Raw genomic sequence first — 21,100 nt, forward strand, 5'->3', positions numbered from 1 at the left:
TATAAACCAGCTGGCATACTTTTTCTAATACCTCCAATACTTTCTGTAGCAAGGGCAGAGGAAACATGCAAAGGATTATACAGATACAGTTTATGCAGAAGCTCTTGCCAGCCCTGATTTATCCTTGATCACATCCATATGTGCTTAAAGGACTGAAAGTAGTTTGTTTCTACTGAGCAAAGCACAGGAAACAGTAAAAAACATGAGTTAGTGTGAAGCTAGTGCTTTTCCTGTATCATTTTTTGCTGTTCCACCTCCCTTGTTCCCTGCAATGACTAACAAGCAAAGTCGGGAGACCCAAACCCTCTAGAACTCCACTTTTCTGGAATTTCAGAAATAATAGTTTTAGCAAACTGCTGCCACCTGGGAATGCAATGGGGGGGGGGGGGGGAGGGGAGAAAAGAGAAGATGAGGAGCAGAATGGTGGAAATAAATAAATGAAACAGCAAAAAAAAAAACCCAGTAATTTTCAATCTGTTCAATTGAGGTTCAGCAAATACTTTAAAAGTCTTTTGTTGATTCAAGGAGAAAAGTATTATAACAGCAAGATCAAATGACCTTGCCAATAAGAAAAAGTACTCTTCATGCTACAGCTTAAAAATATTTCAGCAGGGTTTCAGTATCACAAACCTTTCTCTACCTTCTAGCTTTTGATCATCAGCACAGAACAACACATGGAAAATGCACTCATCAAGCATTTGTTCTGATTATCAACCAAGCATTTCTATAGTAGTCTCTCTTAATACTGTGGGACCTGAGCTCACATAAATTCTAATTAAAATCCTCTACAAACTTAGAACTCTAAGTGTTAACCCAGTATGAAAGTATTAATTTTAGGCTGACCAGGAGGATGATAAGGAGACGGACTSCTTAAGACTTCTCAATTACAGTTAAACAAGATGGAAGATGAGAGAGATTCTGAATGAGACACTGTGTCCTGGTAGATGTTTCATAGTACCTTCATAATAGTGAACATTAGCCTTTACAGTGTTAGAGATCTCTGAATGCAATATACTTACAGCATTCATATAATCACTGAGGTGTTCTTCTTGGCATTGTTTCAGGACTGAAATGAAGAGTTTCCAGACTCCATGCAAGTGTAACTTTTAAACTATTTCTTCCAGCTACCAAGACATTTCCACACAATTCTACCCATACTTGTTGATACAATATCTGAATTCAGTAACTGCACAGAACATGCCCAAGGCTTATGGCYGGTGGCTTGAATTCACATATCTTTCATCCAAACATCAAATTCCAAGGAAGAAAACAGTAAGAAAATAGTAACAGACTATTTTACCTGGTAACACCACCTGCCCAAAAGATAGTAAGATTTTGGATCATCCGGTTTCAGTGAAATTGCTTTATCAATGTGTTCCTATGGAAAATCATGACCAACATATATTACATACTTGTTACAGGCAAACACAAAGTCCACAAGAACAGATGAATTTATGTGGAGGAGGAAAGGAAAGGAAGTAGAAAGTCCACAATTTACATGTCAGTGATCAATAAAATCACAGCTATAAAGGGATTAGAAATTCTAAAAGTGGTTTCAGAGATCATAGAAAATCAGCATTATCAGCCTTAGAAACAAGAATTAATACCAAAAAAAGCTTCATTTTACTCTACTACCTTTTCAGAGCTTTGACACAACCAAATGTCATGTGAATAGTTGACCAGATAATAACTGTTTCAGGTGCATCCTCTCATCCTATAATATCCTTGTTGAGGATGAAAGGTAAATAAAGGAATTTGAGGCAGCTTAGCACTCTGTGAAAGATTAACTACTTTGCATTTACTAAAGGGTACAAGCACCCTCATAGGCAATTATTAAGCAAAAGTTGGTGCACCATCTAATTAGCACGTGTTAATTTCATGTTCAAAGTTCTCAGTTTTCCCATGGGTATACCTATATTTTATTTGCAARAACTTTGTTCCTCTTCTTTTTCTGAGATTATAGTGTGCACGAGCGCACAGTCAGACCCAGTAAGACCCACCACAGCTGCTGATTGCATCACTGGAATCACCTTCCTCAGCCTACATCACCCACCAAGCACTCTCTCCCTTTGAGACCTATCACTTCTCTAATCAGAGCTTAAATCTATTTTCTTAGCTTACTGCTATAGAAAAAAAAATATTGTTAAACACTCACACAAGAACAGCATGTCCTTTTCTACTCACCTTAAAAACATACCCAACTTGAATGCGCTTCTGAATGCTCTCATGTTCTGATAACTGTCCACAAAGAATAGCATACCTACACACAAAACATTTTTAAGAAATCACATACTGTGAACAGTTTCAAAACACATTTTACATTCTGTAGGTATCGTCCCTCTAAATATATCAAAGTGCATATAAGTTCCATAACTTACTGGGGAAAACAGGGAATATCATACATCTTTTACAGGAAAGACATATACATAGGAAAAATTCAGTGCACAAAAAGATTTTAGCTCAAAGAAGATCAACAAATCAAAAAGCAGTCATTTGACCTGACATGAAAGTCAAGCTCATGAATCACTAGAAAGCCTCATTTCAATATAAAACAGGAACAGCATGGCACACTTCTATAATCTGATTTTTTTTTTACTCAGTAATGAAACTGTATCAAAACACAGAGCACTGAAAAGTAAATTCTACTGTAGCGAGAGCCATAACTGCTAAAAGCTATAATTAACTAATGTACACAACAATCATCCACTCACAATATCAAACCTATAGCACATTGAATGTCTACTTTGAGGGAAAATATTGTTAAAACCTACCTATACCCTGCAGCCCAAAACTGTCACCAAACTTAGGAAACAAAATAATTTTTTTTCAGTGCTGCAGGTCAAACCACTTTAGTTTTGTCTAGTAAGAGATCATAAGAGAGGTACAGTACCTAGTAAAACTAGTTATTTCACGAGCAATGAACATAATTAAGCTTAATTACCTGTTGATTTACACTCATCTTACCTCCCTGCACCACAACAATTCTATTTCATAATTATATAAAATTTTTCAGAACCCCTTTTTTGATAGAACATGAAACAAGCAAACAAACACCACAAAGCACTTCATACCTTACTAGTCTTGCCTTCAAAATGCCTGAGCTAACTTTTCAAGGTGTTAAGTTACAACACAGGAAGTTTTCTTTCTCAAACTCTCTCCTGCAATAGTAAAACCAGAGCATAGCAGTGATGTTGTTGCTAGCTCAGTAARACAGACTATTGTAGGGATATCAGCAGAATAAGCAGAGAAAAAGACTACACRTGATCTTTTACCTCCTACAGCAGATAATATACCACACAAAGGTTCCTTTAAAAGGTCAAGCTTTGTTCCCTGAATATTTTCTGTTTTATCACTGTATTTTTTTCCTAAAGTACGTTAATTTTCTTTTGAAAAAGTTTGGTTCAATTCTAAAATTCTTATTTCCACATCAATGGAAAAAATATTAACAGATCAATGTCTTAATTGCATAGATCCTTTTCCCCGAATTGAAAAAAAACATCTGCACTGCCATAATCTCATTTGCCAACGATCAAATAATCGGTTTTATGCTCTTTCCACGTTCATTTCACAACAAACATGCACCAGCCTATGCTAAACACACTTAAGCAGAACATGACTGAGATTTATAAATACAAGACAAGTATAGAGGATCTATTTTCTAAGGTCACAAGATAAAATATTCTAATATTCTTGTAGTCCGTAACCCTGGTTATTGCATAGTAAATTGTCAGAACATGGCTCCCATTATCATATTGTTTAGATTTCTGAATATGTGGGCAGGCATGAAATACATTTACAAAACGTACGTAACAGTCCAAAATGTAAATTCTGGAAACAATATTCCTTTCTAAAATGACAACTTAAATTGAATAGCCTCCCTTTATATCACCTGTCCTCCCCCCAAAATGTCTCACAACCCCCTTCAAACAAACAATACATCCAAAAGCACACCAAGCCAGCTCARTCTGATCCCTCTACACGACATGCCTATGGCTACAACAGTCATACAAATATCAGCTGGGGCAATATTCAGCTATTAAGATTATTATCATAGGAGATACTTTTTATGTATTTTTAACAGCTCTGTGAAATGTTAGGTAGTAAATAGTGACCCTATGTTTGTGACACCTAACAAACTTAAAAAAACAACAAAAAAACAGTATGAGATTCCTGAACAGGTTTTTCACTGTAGTACCAGGGTAAAAGACAGTAACTCAGATCAGATCTGCTTCATCTCAGCCCTTTGCATGAACCTTCCTTTTCAATGGGTGCCTTGTGGCCCAGAGCCACTGGCCTGTTGGTCGTTCTTATAGGCAAGACTCTGAAGTTCTGAGCTTTCTGGCTGTCGATGTGTTCAGATCCTGAATTTCTTCCCTCATACTGTTTGCCAYACCAACATGGTGTCTGCATTTATCTGTTCTACTTGTTTAGCTTGGCTTGCTCCTCAATATTTGAGCTATCTATTCCCATTCATTTTGCGAAATGCCTTGGAATGGATTTCATGGGAGGCATTACTGAGTTGCAGGAAGATTAACTAACAATAATAGGATGGACTAGAAGTAATGAGGTAGGAAAGGGGACTTTATTCTTCCGTAAACATTACGTAACCTTTGAGACACTATTCAGATATATGTCTAAGCGAATTACTGAAATCCTGTATTATGCTAGTTGCTGGATTAATTATTAATCAGAACTATTCATTAAGCTGCTGACCTTGATCAAATCACAAGTTCCAACTGGAATCTCAGCTCAACAAGGATTTCCCTGTTTATTAGAAAATGAACTCTGTAGAACAAGAGCACAGACACYATCAGATGAGAGACTGACTGTTCTTCCTGCTTAAATCCCAGAGCTCAGTACATGCAGCTTTGAAGAAACTTCGTTTTCAAGGCTGCACTCTCGCTGACACCCATTTGAGCAGAACATCTGGCATCCAAACAGAAAATATACAGCTCTTCCCAGTCCAAAACTTCCAACTTCATGATTAGGGTGGCTTGCCAACCCAAATACACTTATCTCTTTCCATTAGTGAGTTTTTGAAACAGTAAGTCTGTTGATATTCCTTTCTGCATAAGACAAATGTTAAATTAAAAAGAAATGATCAGGAAAGTGGGAGGAAGAGAAGGGGAAAGAAATGCTTAGAATTAGCTATATTCCAGCATATCGATAAAGTAAAAATGCGTTTTATATCGTCAAAGATGAATAAATAGGAACGTCGGACTACTGCATGAAGACGTGAAAGTCTTTTCATTTTATTGGAATAAAGATTAGCTTCAAATACTCAGTCAACTAATTTTATATTTTAATTTCACAAAAATTAATGAGCTTGATCATACTTGTATTCAATCAGCATGATCTGTAAACTGAAAATATCAGTGTTAGCCTGTAAAACGACTGAATGCTATTCAAGCAGCGTTGGTAGTAAGTAGTATAGATCAAGAGAGGTTTTATCATACACTGACAAAGAGAAAAAAATCCTAGTCATAACTCAATTTTCAGTTACCAGAGTCAGATGAACACTAGAAAGGAAAAAATACCTTTCCAATCAACTAAATAATTCTGAGAAGCCATACCTTGGGAGAGATAACAGAAGTCCCAATGACTTAACATGAAATTAATGAGCAGCCGGTCATAAAGAGCTCAAAAAAAAGTAGTCAGAGTTTAACTTCTCTATGCACGAAAGAAGGGGAGACTAGATTCAAGAAAAAATTAATTATAAATTAAAAAAAAAATGAATACTTGCTACGTAGGAAAGCCACAGTGCTCTTCAAGACTTATCTGTACAGAGAACTCACTGAGGACATTGAGATGCATATTCACAAAGCACCAGCTATTCTATACATTAATTCCCCATTTGGATATACTCCAAAACACAAATAAAAAATTTAAATAACTGGTAATTAGTGGTTACAATCCCAGTTGGCTCCAGTTAAGAGAATATTCTTTCTTTCCTTCTCTAGCTGCTGCACTGGTCAGGTAAAACAAGACTTAGAATAGGAACAGTGTCAACTTAGTGGAAGTTCACATGCTCCTCTAGGCACAGTGGGAATCACTAAAGGCAGGAAAATGAATCAACCAGCTAAGGGGTGAGAAATGGAATACAAAAAAAAAAAAAAAAAAAAAAAAAAAAAAAAAAGGGGAGAAAAAAGAAAAAAAAAAAAAAAAAAAAAAAAAAAAAAACCCACTATCAGTGGTCAGGTTAATGTATCTTTCCTCTTGTAGACTAGACTGCCACCTGCTGCCAGAATATACCGTATAGCTGTATCACAAGATGAAGGCTGAAGAGAATGACAGCTCAAATTGTACAGCAAGGGTGCTGCTCTGAAGTAAAGGATTATATTCAGCCTAGAACTGGGAAGACATCAATGAATTTCAGATTTGTTGCCCATTTACAAAAATTGCAACCAGAAACAATATAGTTGAAGTCTATTCCTTATATTGAAATKTATTCCTTATATTACTGAATGCTGACATTCAGAGCTTTCCTGTTCACTTTTCCAGGAAAGGAGGCATAAAAGGTTACCATGGGTTACCAAGAATCTTCTGGCATGGAGTATCTCATAAAGTTAAAACAAGCCATGAAAAAAATCATATAAAATGGAAAAAGTTAAAATAACATTGTGGCATTGTGTTTCTTCTGTTTTAACCAAAAGATATTCACATTTTTCTACAAGTAAATTCTAGGTGTCTGGCAGTAGTTACACGGTATAAGATCTTGTCTTTCAGGCTGACAGTCATCAGTACGGTTTGATCATCATACAACTTTTCTCAAACTTGTCTATCAACCTACCTCTACCCTAACTGAGGAAACCCAGAGGGTTATTCCAGGTAAGGTATGCATGCAAGTGTATGGGCATTTGGAGAAATGGAAACAATCAGAAACATGGCATAAGTTTTGGCCCGTAGATAAATCCCTTAAGGGCCCAGATAATCAAAAGAATCTACATTTCATCAGAACAATCTACCATTGTTTATCTTATCTGAAATGTTTTTCCTGGACCCAGGTTCACAACTGGCAATCATGTACTTTATCCTCAGTGGTAAGAATTTCACTAGTGGCAATTAAGCTCATTCTAATCCTTGAGATAAAAANACACACACAAAAAAAAACACCCTTCTGCTCATCCATCAAAATGGATTAGTACTTTTACCAAGGCATCAGCAGAGAGGCAAGAAAAAGCATCACTGAAGCAACAGAGCTGCACTTCGGTACTTAAACAGAGATGAAAACAGTAGTAGGATTAGTTGTCTATAGGCCCAAACAAATTCCATGCTTTAGCAACAATCTAGTTTGAAGTATAACATGCATATAAAAGGAACATGGCTTTCTTTCCTCRGCCACCATGCTCCAAACAGTGTTAACATAAGACAAATCCAAGGTCTCCTTTAATCTTGACCTGTAGTTCTTTCAGTCTACTCCAGCAATGTAGTTACAGCAGGTCAAAACAACTTAAAGAAATTAAAATGACAATTCTTATTCTCTCCAGTTAAATGTTGCAGGATTAATTTAGGATGAAGAGTGTCAGAAGATTATAGATTTTGAAAAAGATATCCCATGTCTTATTTTGGTTTGAGCATGATGCCTAACAGCCTTATTTAATGCTGTCCAGTTCCATGCCACTCAACGCATACATATTTTATATCCCTCTCAGTTATCTTTCTTCCAGTCTGACAAGTCTTAATTTATTCAGTAATTCCATTTACAAGAACTGTTTTACTTTTTAGAGTAATACAGCTGCACACAGTTTTCAAGATAGAAGTACTTCATATTCACCTCACACAGGAGTATAACTCTCCTCTGATTTTAAATGAAAAACTGTTTATCACTTTCTACCCTAAGCTTTAGGTGCAAAGACTAAACTGATGGTTATCTAAGTAAGTTTTTAATCACTCAAACATGACACTGAGACTATTTAAACACTTATTTTAGTTCCTGGCCATCAGCTTTTGTGAGCAACTAATCTGACAGCTGTTTTGTGCATGTTAATCCTTCTTACCAAGTTTTAAAACTGCATCATAAATTAACTAATATATTACTTTAAGAAGATACATGCACATACACTTTCCTAAGCCACAAGGCTGTGTGTTTTTTTCCTCAAGACGCAATAATAAAACTGTGCATCTCCATACTAGAGACTGGTATATTTGACTACAGAAGAGGCATTGCCACATCCAAGTATATACATGTATAACCTAAGTGTATGTACACACAAACATATAACCAAAACTTTATTTTTAATATAAAATGCACTCACACCAGAGGGTACAGCAGGCTATAGTGTCACATAATTAAAGCACACAGCAGGCTATTGTGCCATACAATTAAAGTAGAACAATTTTAGTGACTTTAGTCCTACATCAGCATTTTGTTAACTGGAAAAGCATGTATGCAGGTATGTACATATGCATGTACATTGGAGAGGTAAAAGAAATTTAACTTTTCAAATTCTCACAGACCTCCTCTGAATCTTTTATCTTGAAGCAGGTCTCCTCTATCAAACAGTTCCACAAACTGGTGGAAAAGGTAATGGAATGTGGTATTTTGTCTGAAGTGATATGGCAACTGGAAGCAAAGGTATACCAACTGCTCTCAGTAGGATTTTTGTGATTATTCTGGATGATAGTTTGGGAACTAATTCGGTGCTATTTACACAACTGCAGGAGACCTCATGGTAGTCTGACTCACTAGTCTTGTCATGGTAGCCTGACTCATTAGGATCCTCTTAGAAGCACAGTTCTATCACAGTCATCGTAGTTACAGGAATACAAACTTTACACTATTGCCAAATCATAGAATTCCCAAAMACCCAGACACTTGTATGAATCACATAATCACAGAATGGGTAAGGTTGGAAAGGACCTCTGGAGATCATCTAGTCCACCCCTCCCCTACCCTCCCCCACTCAAGCAGGGTCACCTAGAGCATGTTAGACAGAGTTGCATCCAGGCGGGCCTTGAATATCTCCAGGGAAGGAGACTCCACAGCCTCTCTGGGCAACCTGTKCCAGTGCTCTGTCACTCTCACAGTGAAGAAATTCCCCCTCACGTTCAGGTGGAACTTCCTGTGGTTCAATTTCTGCCCATTGCCTCTTGTCCTCTTGCGTGGCACTACTGAAAAGAGTTTCTCCCCTTCCCCTTGTCACCCCGCTTCAGGTACTTATACACATTCATAAGATTCCACTGCCCCCCCAACTCTTTTCTTCTCAAGGCTAAAGAGGTCCAGCTCTCATAGCCATTCCTCAGAGGGCCTCCCAGCCCTCTGATCATCTCTGTAGCGCTACACTGGACTCTCTCCAGCAGTTCCATGTCTCTCTTGGACTGGGGAGCCCAGAASTGGACACAGGACTCGAAATGAGGCGCAGGATCACCTCCCTCAACCTGCTGGCAACASTCTTCCCAATGCACCCCAGGATACCGTTGGCCTTCCTGGCCACAAGGGCACCTTGCTGGCTCACGGACAATTTGTCATCCACCAGCACTCCCAGGTCCTTCTCTGCAGAGATGCTTTCCATAAGGCCAGCCCCCAGCTTGTACTGGTGCATGGAGTTATTCCTTCCTCAGTGCAGGACTCTGCACTTGCCTTTATTGTACCTCATGACGTTCCTCTCCATCCAACTCTCCAGCCTGTCCAGGTCTCTCTGAATGGCAGCGCAGCYCTCAGGTGTGTCAGCCACTCCTCCCAGCTTGGTATCATCAGCAAACTTKSTGAGGAGGCACTCCGTCCCCTCATCCAGGTCATTGATGAAGAACTTGAACAGGATGGGACCCAGTACTGAGCCCTGGGGGAACACCACTAGCCACAGGCCTCCAACTAGACTCCACACCACTGACGATGACCCTCTGAGCTCCCCCTTTCAGCCAGTTCTCAATCCACCTCACTGTCCACTCATCTAACCCACACTTCCGGAGCTTATCTAGGAGGATGTTATGGGAGACAGTGTSCAAAGCCTTGCTGAAGTCAAGGTACACAACGTCCACTGCTCTCCCCTCATCTACCCAGCCAGTCATGCCATCACAGAAGGCTAGCAGATTGGTTAAGCAGGATTTCCCCTTCRTGARTCCAWSMTGACTACTCCTGATCACCTTCTTATCCTCCATATCCTTGGAGATGACATCCAGAATGAGTGGTTCCATCACCTTTCCAGGGATGGAGGGGAGGCTGACCAGCCTATAGTTGCCTGGGTCCTCCCTCTTGCCCAGACTGGAGTGACATTGGCTTTCTTCCACTCCTCAGGCACCTCTCCAGTTCTCCAGGATCTTTCAAAGATGATGGAGAGCGGCTTGGCGACAACATCCACCAGCTCCCTCMGTAYCCGTGGGTGCATCCCATCAGGGCCCATGGATTTGTGAATGTGAGGCTTGCCCAGAAGATCTCTAATCCTATCCTCCTCAACCAAAGGAAAGGCTTCCTTTCTCCAGACTTTYYCTCTCATCTCCTGGCTCTGGGATTCCTGAGGGCTGCCTTTAGCAGTGAAGACTGAGGCAAAGGAGGCATTCAGTAATTCTGCCTTCTCTGTATCCCTTGTCACCAGGGCCCCTGCCCCATTCAGTAGCGGGCCCACATTTTCCCCAGTCCTCCTCTTGCTACTGATGTATTTGAAGAAGCCTTTCTTGTCCTCCCTTGCCAGATTTAATTCTAAATGGGTCTTAGCCTTCCTCACTGCATCTCTACATACTCTGACAGCATTCTTACAATCTTCCCAGGTAGCCTGTCTTCTCCTATAACATGGAGTCATAGGAGAACACTCAGCTCAAAAGGTTCAACATTCGCTGTTGATGGCATGACTAAATATCACATTACAGCTACTGCAGCCAAGATATCTTTTAAAAAACATGTATATAAAGGAATCATACCAAGATTCTAACACAAAATACAGAAGAAAGAAAAAAGCGGTATCAGCTTTAATAATATGTAGCCACAGTACTGAAAGGTTCACGCAAATAATCTAAACCTACTCAGATTTCAGCCCAACTTYAGATTCCAGGGCTCTTCAGAAATCCTTGGGTCAGCTACTTCTGTACATAATAAAACTCTGGATTATGAAGTTAATCCATCAATATTATACTCTGAAGTGGAATTTTGCTCTGAAAGTATCAAAAACTAAAGTGGCTTAAAACTTTAACAATCAACATAGTGACTAAAAAACATTTTTTCAAGAACTTAAAGCAGCAGAAAGAGCCAAACACTTGAATCTGCCAAACAGACTAGTCAATGATCCCCAGTATCCTTGCTTCATATCAGTATTTAAATTGACAGATGCTATTCATTACTAAAAGCTAAAATACAGTCTTTTCAAGATCATAAATGCATTAATTCAGAAGTCAGCAATCCAAATAGATCTTGCAAGCACAACTACTGACTTCAGAAGAGCACTGGTCTCCTTTGGTAGAGACATTCAGCACTCTGATTTTTCTGATAATTAAAAAWAATAATAATAATATCCACTAAAATCCCTGTTCTCTTTTATTCTGTTTTACAGATGATCACTCATTCACTATAACTGCTGATCAACACTGTATCCAAACACCAGAAAAGCATAGCGCCTGTCACTGCTTCCTCTGTACCACCACTGAAACTTTCTTGTGGTATATTTTTGCAGTAGGACAAACAATCTGTTCAATAATTCACATACAAGTTTCAACAAAAGCCTGTTCATTTGAGGACATCGCTTCGACCCCCAGCAGGGACAGATACACAAACACAATGTACGCTATGGTCGATACTGAGCATTTATTACCTCTGCATCTAAGCAGGGGTTCCCCAGAAGTTTTCTGACYGAGGTAATAAAGTCATGGTGGAATCCAAGGCACCACTGAGCATTGGTCAACAGTTGAGAACGTCAGGGAGGGGCACTAACAAGAGGTTTTTATGTACTGTACACATACGCAGTACATGTATTGAGCTCATCACTAATCCCAATTCAAAGCCCAGATGTAGTGCCACCCTGGCACGGGCCAAGCCGGGTGACCATGGCTATGGGTCAACATGCCCTGTTCCGTGAGAAGAGGAGCATCAACAATCTGGCTAGCTTCCATCACTTATCTTCTTGAAATTCTTCTGCACTTTCCCATACACCTTGCTTGTTTAAATCACGGACTGTTTTATCATGTAGAAAAAAAACAAGTCTTCATACATAGAAAGCCATATTCTGCCACTATTGTCTCGATTCATTTCTAAGCCATGGCGCTTTGCAGAATGACAAATATCATACACGATCAGAATACAGCAGAACTGAGATAAACATAAGAATAGCAGCATAGCACTAAGCCTGAGGTAACAGGCCTAACTGAATGAGGCAAATATACTGCCTCTTGACATAAAGCAAATATCCCTGCACAGCACTGTGGTGTACAGATGGAAATATTTGCACTGCAGTCTGCTACACAGTATAGAGAAACCTTAAGACACCTGACCACCATGAGAGAAATGGTTAATTATATTTATCTAGATGTGTGTTTGATGAAAGCAAAAGCAAGAAGACTAAAGAGAGAGAAAAAAAAGCTGACCTTTCACTGACACCAGCAAGGTACATTGAATTGTTAGGTGCAGACTCACAAAACCCTYGACTCTATCTATCCTCAGTACCCACAAAAATTCATTATTCTAGTTAATATCTATTAACCAGATAATTCTGGCTATCTATATTCAAGAACTCTTCTGGCCATCTGCTCTCAGTGAGCTGTTTATAACATAATTGGTATGATCAAAGCAAAATAATGTTTATCCTTGTAACTGTCTACTGCCTGTCAAACAATTACTTATGCCAATTAAGAAAAGCTGTTTATAATGTCTTTTTAAGGAAAACAACATCAGTGTAGTGTACTTCAAGTAAGACCAAATAATCTTTTTAAATTTTTAATGCAGCTCAGCTCACAATAATTTGTTATGGCTTTTCCTATGCTTCTTAAGAACAAGAACAGGAAGTTACATACCACTGATGACATTCAGCACTTTGATCCCATTTCTGTAAGGCAGCTTCTATTTCTTGTTTTCCTGCAGATAAATTGTCAAAAGGTAAGAAATTCAGTTATCACCTCTCTTACCTCCTTTCTCTAGAGTGTTAGAGTACAATAATAAAATGGCATAACATTGTGTACATTTGTTAATTTTGTAATGCATTTGGCTTGAAGATGTTCTGTGAACAATTTCACAGTAGATGTTCCATATAATTGCAGTAAAGACCACTCAGAAGATATCATGCAATTTTACACACAGTAGCAAACTGTCTTGATTGACAACGTGTTTTCACCATCTTTGGAAGAACAGTTATGCATAACAAAAAGATCTTCACAAATATGCCAAAAGTTAATGAGAATTTGCAGTGGCTTTGCTCTGATTCATTTCACATCCTTATATCTAGGGTTTGTCCTATTTCCCCTCCCTCCCCCAAGAACCTACAATCTCAAGAGCTGAATTTAAGCGTGTATTAAAGGCAAGGACTATCAAAATAAAATTAAATTAAACTGTTATCAAAATAGAACTTAAATTTCGTGTTTTAAATGGTTATACTGGTTTCTAGAAAAGAACAATTTATATAATCATGTTTAATTACTTGGATAATAAAAGGGGCAACAAGTTATTCATAATAGTCTTTGTTGTGTATGTTAAGTGTAACAAAGTTGATTTTTTTTATTCTGCATCACCTACAGTGTTGCAAATACACACATTTGAGACACTGAAGGAGAACCAGGAAATGAAATTGAACAGACTTCACTAAGTAAACAGACATATTTCAAAACTTAATTCTTTTTTATATCTGAATGTGTTAGTAACAAATAAATTTTTGCTATAACCTATTTAATTTTTTTTTTATCTTAATACCACACAGAATACAGATGTGACAAATGTGAGAATACAGACCTTTACAGCTTCAACTAGCCCTGGGTCTACCTACACTGTCTTTCAGAAAGCAAAATTTCAACACATACCACAATACTACTGTTAGTCATTCCCCTTAAAAACAAACAAACAAAAAACAGGGAAAAAAAAAACTAAAACACTGTTTACAAAGCAGAATTATAAATCTGAAGTATAAAGTCAGCTTCAAACACGACCAGCCCCCCACCCTAAATACACATTTACTTACCATCAGATGCATACGATTTCTTCTCCTCTATGTCTTCTGTGATTTCATACATATCGCTATGTGCCCGGGCCAGGCGCCACAGAAAATCTTTCTGGTCTGCATACTGCAGTAAAAGCATAAATGTAATTTATCAGTTGTGTGGGAGACCCATTCCACCATTAACAAAGGACATGAAAAAGAAAACTCAAGTGATGGTATTTACAACAGAAGTCACAGACATATTTTGAAACATTAAAAGGTTCCAAATCTATAAAAACTGAGCAGAACCACATAACAACAAATAGGAAAGATACAATGCTACATTATCAGTATAGATCTAACCATAATAGCATTGCATAGCAAGGCCTCCTCATTATTGCCCTCATGAACCTATCAGGCATGTGCAATGGACAATCCTTGGAAAGAATGTTGCCTGAATRTAAATGGAATACTATAAAAAATTCCTGAATATAAATGACACAACTGTATTGGGCATATGCAATGAGGTAAACACATTCTCAAAAAGTTTGCAGAGTTTATTACAGAGGCATAGTACTGCTATCCTGCATAAGTGCAGTGTATTCATTCAGGGAAAGCAATGACATTGTAAGACATGCCRCTTCAAGACAGAGAGTGGCTGGGAATTGGTTGCAGCTGTAGCCTAAACAGCTGTAGCCTGCAGCCCACTCCCAAGCTGCTCCTGAGAAAGGGGGCAACTGGAAGCAGGCCTAGTTGTTGTGCAGGATCTAGATCCTACTAAAATATGCAACTCCCTCTCTCCTGGCCATTTAGTTGAAAGAAAAAAAAAATCATTGCTGGAAATATAAAAAGTCAACCTTTACCGCCAGTTTGTTATTCAGTAGCAGCTGGAATCCTTCTCTCTTCTCCTGATCATCTCCATTATGCAACTGGTCAGCCTGCTGCAGTAGCTGACCCAGTCCATCCTCTACTGAGGAATCTAAGATTAAATGCGTTTCATCCTCATTGACTAGGTCCAAGGAATCCTTTCGTGCAGTCCTCACTGTTTCACAGCTCACTTCATCTTCCCCTTCYTCACTCTCTCGCTCTGACCCCTGGTCATAATCAGACTCAGCATTGGCTGTGGTGTACCTTTCAGAAACACAAAATGCAAAATTAGCCTGAGGCAGATACTGGCTATCTATGACACAGTTGTGTACGTATGGTATCCAAAAACCAAATCCTCCTAATAGAGGAAGAGGAATATACCTTGGAGTTTATCCCAGAGAATTCTATAAAATCCAAATCTCTCAAATGACACACTTTTCAATACCTCTCATGTAGCATAGACAATCACAGAAAATTGAAGAAAGGAAGTCTCAGTGACAAGTGCCCATATCTTTTTCAAATACTATATAGTTACAAATTGTAACAGCTTCTCTTAGGCCTTTTAGTTCTAATATAAGAATTAAAAATACTAAAAATAGACCTAGGACATATCAACTTACAGATTATAGAAAAGAATTTCAGCAGAAGATCTAACACACTCACTCACCCATGTGGAAGATGTAACTTGAGGGTTTTAATCTGATCCTGGAAATTTCAGACACAATAGCTGTTTTGGCAAAATCTAGTACCTCCATCTGAGCATTAAGTATGAAAGAGCTTGTTCATACCAACATATGAAAAGGTATAAAACAGTAAGAGAGTGATCAAAACTATTTCACATGAAAAGTCTAGCAAGGAGACAGTAGAGCCACACAAAGACACCACAAGCACAAAAATCCAGACAATGACTAGCTGCTAAGTCAAATAAAACAGAATTTAGATCAAACTTTCTGAAAATGGTTAAAATTGGGCTTTCCCAAATCATATATAGGCACTTCAGAAGGCACTTTCCACTTAGGTTGGAAATTTGAAAGGCCTTCTATATCGACTGACGCTGTTGCAAAGAAGTGTCTATTTATAGAACTAGGCCTGGGTTTAAGAATATTGCTTCAAACAACTATTTTTTTTTTTGAAAAACATTCATGATCTATTTGCCTCCTCACATTTACCTGTTTACCTTAACTAAAGAAGCCAACATTAGCCAATAATCTAATAATATGCAAATCTATATTCAGTTTTTGTTGGACTATCTAAATAGAAGTCTCTCTTCCTGAAGTAGATTACTTGAACCCCATAAATGTTTAATTCTAGATGCTCTTTGTAGTTGCCATCTCAGTAAGATGTGCCCAAGCCTCATGTTGAACTTTAAAGGTTCTCTGTTACCATTAGAAGTCATTGCAATCTGGACAGAGAGAGGACATTGGATGCTGTACTCCATTCAGGTAGCTAGAGAAAACTGCTAGATCATCTCATTTGTACTGTCCAAATTTCTCACTGTTCTCTAAGGGAAATTCTAGTGCTCTGTGTGCAAAGCAGTCTTCGTCTGGAGACGAAGATATGTGACCAAGGTCCGTATCTATAGAAAGCAGTAACAGCAGTTTGGCCGCACACAGATAACGACACATCTGGCCTAGCTTCAGTTTTCCAAGAACCATTAATTATGATAAACCATTTACCCTCTCTGCTACAGAGTAAACAAATATCCTCACTCACCACAACCTCCAGACCTTATCTGTAATTTAAMACACACACCTTTTAATAGTATAAAATTTTAAGACAAGAAATAAAGCAACAGTCAGTCTTATCACTGCAAAGACAGSAAACTAACCATTATAAAAAAATATGCTGAAGACTATGTAAGCAGCACTGCATTTAATGGATAACATAACCACATGGGGCTAGATGACACTAGTGTCAGCTCCTTTGGCTACTTCTTTTTCTATATTTAAACATCATCTCTTAAAATTCTCACTGCAGTTCAAATTAAATATGATTTACTATTTTCCACCGCTGCACAGTGTAGTTGTGGACTACACAGTTGCAATACTGTTTCATTACAGCATTTTAGTGCTGGCTGCAAAGATTTTTAGCACTTCAGTTGAAAAACAATTTCCACATTGAATAATCCTGAAACATAATGTGGTCTTTTAAAAACAARCAGCAATGAATGAGTCCTATACACTTTTTTCTCTACCACAAAAATGCATTTTCTCCAAGACAGTTCATACAAGATGCTGTCAGTTTAAAAAGAGCAGTAATAATGAACATAACTTCATAAATGCAAAATTTCCAGAAAGATTAAGGGATTTGGATGTTGTCAGCCTGTTTTCTCAAGCTTGTGATGATAGAAAGTTCTTAAATGTTTTAGTATGTTAAGGCCTGTGGCTAGCACACATCCTGAATGAAAATGAAAACACACTACCTGGAATTAAAAAGCACATGGAAAGAGGAGACAAAGAAGCCCAAAAGACCAATGCAGTGCCAAAGTAATACAGGGAGATTGCTGAAACAGGACTTCATTTTCCTAAAACTAATTAAAATAAGGCAATTGCCAGAAATGAATGCATGGGTGAAATTTATCTAGTGAGGATAGTTTTATTCTTCCTCTCAGCTGCTGCTAAGAAACTTAAGTAGTCTTTTCCAAAAAGTGCATTTCCTACCCTGATTTTCTATTTAAAAAGTTTAGCTTTTAATGTCTAAAAGGCAACATTGCATGCTAAAGGCAGTTGTTCCTGAACAGACTAATGTTATATCTATTTGTATAGGATGAATACCAGAGTCAGAAATGATTACTATTCAAATATTTTTTGAAAGCAGGTGAGAGCTGCTTATTCACTAATTCTCCACACTAGTTCTTAAAGCTATCTACAGATGTTAAATAAAAGGTGAGAACTCCACCAACTATCACCAGGTTCACAACAAAGTAACAAAGTTTGCTGTAAAATACATCCCTGCTCCACAGTTCACTGAGGTCATCTGAGGAGATAGACTGAGTAAATACCAAGATGCTTGTTGGCCTGTATCATGACTTAAAATGAATTATTTTTTTATGATCAGATGATACTTGGTTCTGGTGTCTGTTGAAAAGTGTCATCCTTTTTGGCAYGCTTCACAAAATATCTGCTGGCACCCTGACAAGTCAATAGACCTGTTATTACCCAAACAGCACAGGTTTTGTCTTCAGAACCAACTACAGATTACATTTTTAAAATACACCTTCACTCTGCACCTTGTTATTCTGATAATCTTGCATAACACTCCATCGTGAATCACTTGCTCTCTAAATTTCCTGTCATACGAACATTTCTAAAGCCTATGTACTTCAAAGCAATGAAGCAGCTCGATAACCTAGATGAGACTATCAACTCCTTCCTACTCCTATTCCAGTTACTGGAGATAGAACTCTAAAATGACATGTTTTTACGGAACTCGCAAAGACTGCATTCTGGTAGATCTGTGTCCTTTGTTCCAGAAGCCTGCTACAATAACTGCAGCTTTGTCCTGTGATTGCTAACCCCTGTTACAGGGTGTCAGTTCGCACCAGCGGTCTAGTCATCYAGCTGCTGACCAGCAGAATGTTACATCAGAATTCTGCCTGCCTTGCTCTMAATGATATCATTTATTTCTCTCTTTAAATTATATTTCATTTCAACTTCCTTAGGAAAAAAAAATGCTTATTGCCAGCACTGCATGCTTTTGAGGATATTTACATACTTCAGAAGGTAGAGAACTCAACTGGATTAAGGCACAGAAGAGAAGCTGGCAGGCAAATACATATACCCAGCAGACTTCTTGCTCTCCATCAAATACCACAAGATACTTGCTTCTATACTGTAGATCTCACCTGGATAGTTTAACACATGCAAATTCTACAGATAACCTAAAGAATGCAATTATTGCTGTGACATACTGAAAAATCCACAGGAAATACCCTAATGAAAGAAATTTTTGTTTGGTCAGAATATACTTCAACTTTCTCAAATTTTCCAGATGCTCTAAAATATATTACTGTATATACATTTTATTCAAAATATGATTGCTCTCTCACATGAATCCCAGGCTGGGCTTCTTCTACACTTTTTCCAACAAGGTGCCCTAATCAAATTATTGTTTAAAAAAAAACCCAGTCTTTTTCCCTCTCTCTAAAAGTCATGTTTGGAAACACAGCATTTATCTCTGCATATCTAGCCCCAGCAAAAGCTCCACAACACCCATAGTATATTATAATAGTCCCATGCAACAGGACTAGAGGCAACAGGCACAAACTGAACCACAGGAAGTTCCGCCTGAATATGAGGAGGAATTTCTTTCCTGGGAGACTGACATAGTACTGGAACAGGTTGCCCAGAGAGGCTGTGGAGTCTCCTTCTCTGGAGATATTCAAAAGCCGCCCGGATGCAACCCTGTCTAACATGCTCTAGGTGACCCTGCTTGAGCAGGGCGGTTGGACTAGATGATCTCCAGAGGCCCCTTCCAACCTTACCCATTCTGTGATTAGCAACAGATTCCTGATACTCCCAACTTCCAAATCTTGTTTTGGTCCTAACCTTTGGCAGCTTTTTATGAGCGTTCGTTTTGAACTACGCCCAGTTGCTCAGATTCTCAGGGAACCATACCTACTTTAAAACTATCTCCAAGCTGTAATTCAAGAGAACATCTGTATCCCACASGTATCAGTTAGGTTGACTAAAGCATTGCTGATTTCCCTCTACTGAACTGTTAACTTTCTTGTCAGGGTGCACACAGTGGTAGAAACTGTCACATGGCACCCAGACTGCTGATGAAATGCCACTGTAAGGCTTCAACTTTCATTTTTAAAGAGTAGGCTTTATCTCAAGGGCTTCAGAGAGAAAATAGACTTTTCCTTACGAGGTACAACAAGTAGACTTACTACAAGAAAAGCAAATGAACCTTCCTTTATGTTATATATGGCTCATACGTAAGTAATTGGTCATCAGAGCCCATAAAAGCAACTTCTAACCTCATGTTGTGCTTACCCTCCTTCACTTTCACCATCATCTGTATTGGCTGTTCCTGAGCTGGCCGTGAAATAAATTGAACTCGATCCCGTGGAATCACTTCTTTCTCTGGCAAATGGGAACCGCCTTCGCCGAGTTACTTTCTGGGTTTCTTCCAGATGAGATCTTTAAGAAAGGCAAAAAAAAAAAAAGAAAAAAAAAAGAAAAAAAAAGAAAAAAAAAAGAAAAAAAAAAGAAACAAACATTTGATAGTGAAACGTCTGCTACTGTCCTATCTCCTCTCTAGTACATTCTATCCAATTTTTTCAATACCAAAGGAATTCACAAGGTTAGTTGCTCTTGCTTACAGAGATATCTCATTACCAGACAACAAATGATGTATCCTACAGTTAAAACAAGAATGACCACAGCAATCCATATAAAAACTGACAATCACATTGTATGCATTCCTATGATTTCCTCAAAAGAGAGGGACAAAGGAATCCTGACACATCTTGCAGTGTACAGGACCTTTCAGTCTCTACCAAAAGTTGTCTACAGTTGGCAGCAACATGAGAGAAAACAGCAGTAAAAAGAGACAAAAATTTACAGAACAAATAACCTTTCTGRTATAGAATATATCCAAAACAAGTGTCAGCACTTAATATTTCAAAAGAAAAAATGCAAGCCTATCTAAATATACAATCTTTTATATTAATTTCACTGGAGATCAAGATGTAATGCCAGTGGAAATTAAAAAAAAAATGTTTTTCTACTTTTTAGTTCCAGATTTAATACACTCTTGATCAATAGTAGTTGTGTTTCTGTGTGTATAAACATTTTCTATGTGTAAAAATATGCAACAGTAGAAAAATATTGAAAGGGGAAGGAATGATACTAACTTGACTTCAAAAACAATTTCTGCAGCTAAGTGCTGCAAGCTGTTTCGCAGCTCTTCCACTTCTTGTCGTAGCTCTGTAATGTTCCTCAACACAAAGTCAAGGCGATTCAGCACATCCACCTGCTCTTCATGTGTTAGAAGAGATGTGTACATAGCACCATCTCCTGCCTCTACAGGAAGCTGCTTTCTGGGAAGGGCTTAAAAAAAAATAAAAAAGAAGAAAAAAAAAGCACAAATGGGAAAGGATTCAAAATAGGATATCCTGTGAAATTTTTGTTTCCAGAAAATGAATGAGAATGGACCTGTCGTAAGGCTTTTGTTTCTTCAAT

At 38.1% G+C, this 21,100-nt stretch overlaps 1 protein-coding gene across 4 annotated transcripts in view; it reads right to left on the reverse strand.

Annotated features, from left to right (window-relative positions):
- Positions 1-21,100, reverse strand: part of RMDN3 (regulator of microtubule dynamics 3) — a 35,796-nt gene that overhangs the window by 12,469 nt on the left and 2,227 nt on the right. For 3 of the 4 annotated variants that reach the window (XM_085307378.1, XM_085307380.1, XM_085307381.1), the window contains exons 2-8: positions 20,773-20,968; positions 19,910-20,056; positions 14,903-15,176; positions 14,088-14,190; positions 12,934-12,994; positions 2,185-2,260; positions 1,301-1,378 (exon numbers count right to left, since the gene is read on the reverse strand). In XM_085307378.1, coding sequence (XP_085163504.1) covers positions 1,301-1,378; positions 2,185-2,260; positions 12,934-12,994; positions 14,088-14,190; positions 14,903-15,176; positions 19,910-20,056; positions 20,773-20,968 — 935 coding nt within the window. The remainder of the gene's footprint in view (positions 1-1,300; positions 1,379-2,184; positions 2,261-12,933; positions 12,995-14,087; positions 14,191-14,902; positions 15,177-19,909; positions 20,057-20,772; positions 20,969-21,100) is intronic. The other variant, XM_085307379.1, reaches the window with a different exon arrangement.

This window comes from Rhea americana, unplaced genomic scaffold, assembly GCF_003343005.1.
Source record: "Rhea americana isolate MKP2758 unplaced genomic scaffold, rheAme1 scaffold_257, whole genome shotgun sequence".
In the NCBI taxonomy this organism is placed as follows: domain Eukaryota; kingdom Metazoa; phylum Chordata; class Aves; order Rheiformes; family Rheidae; genus Rhea; species Rhea americana.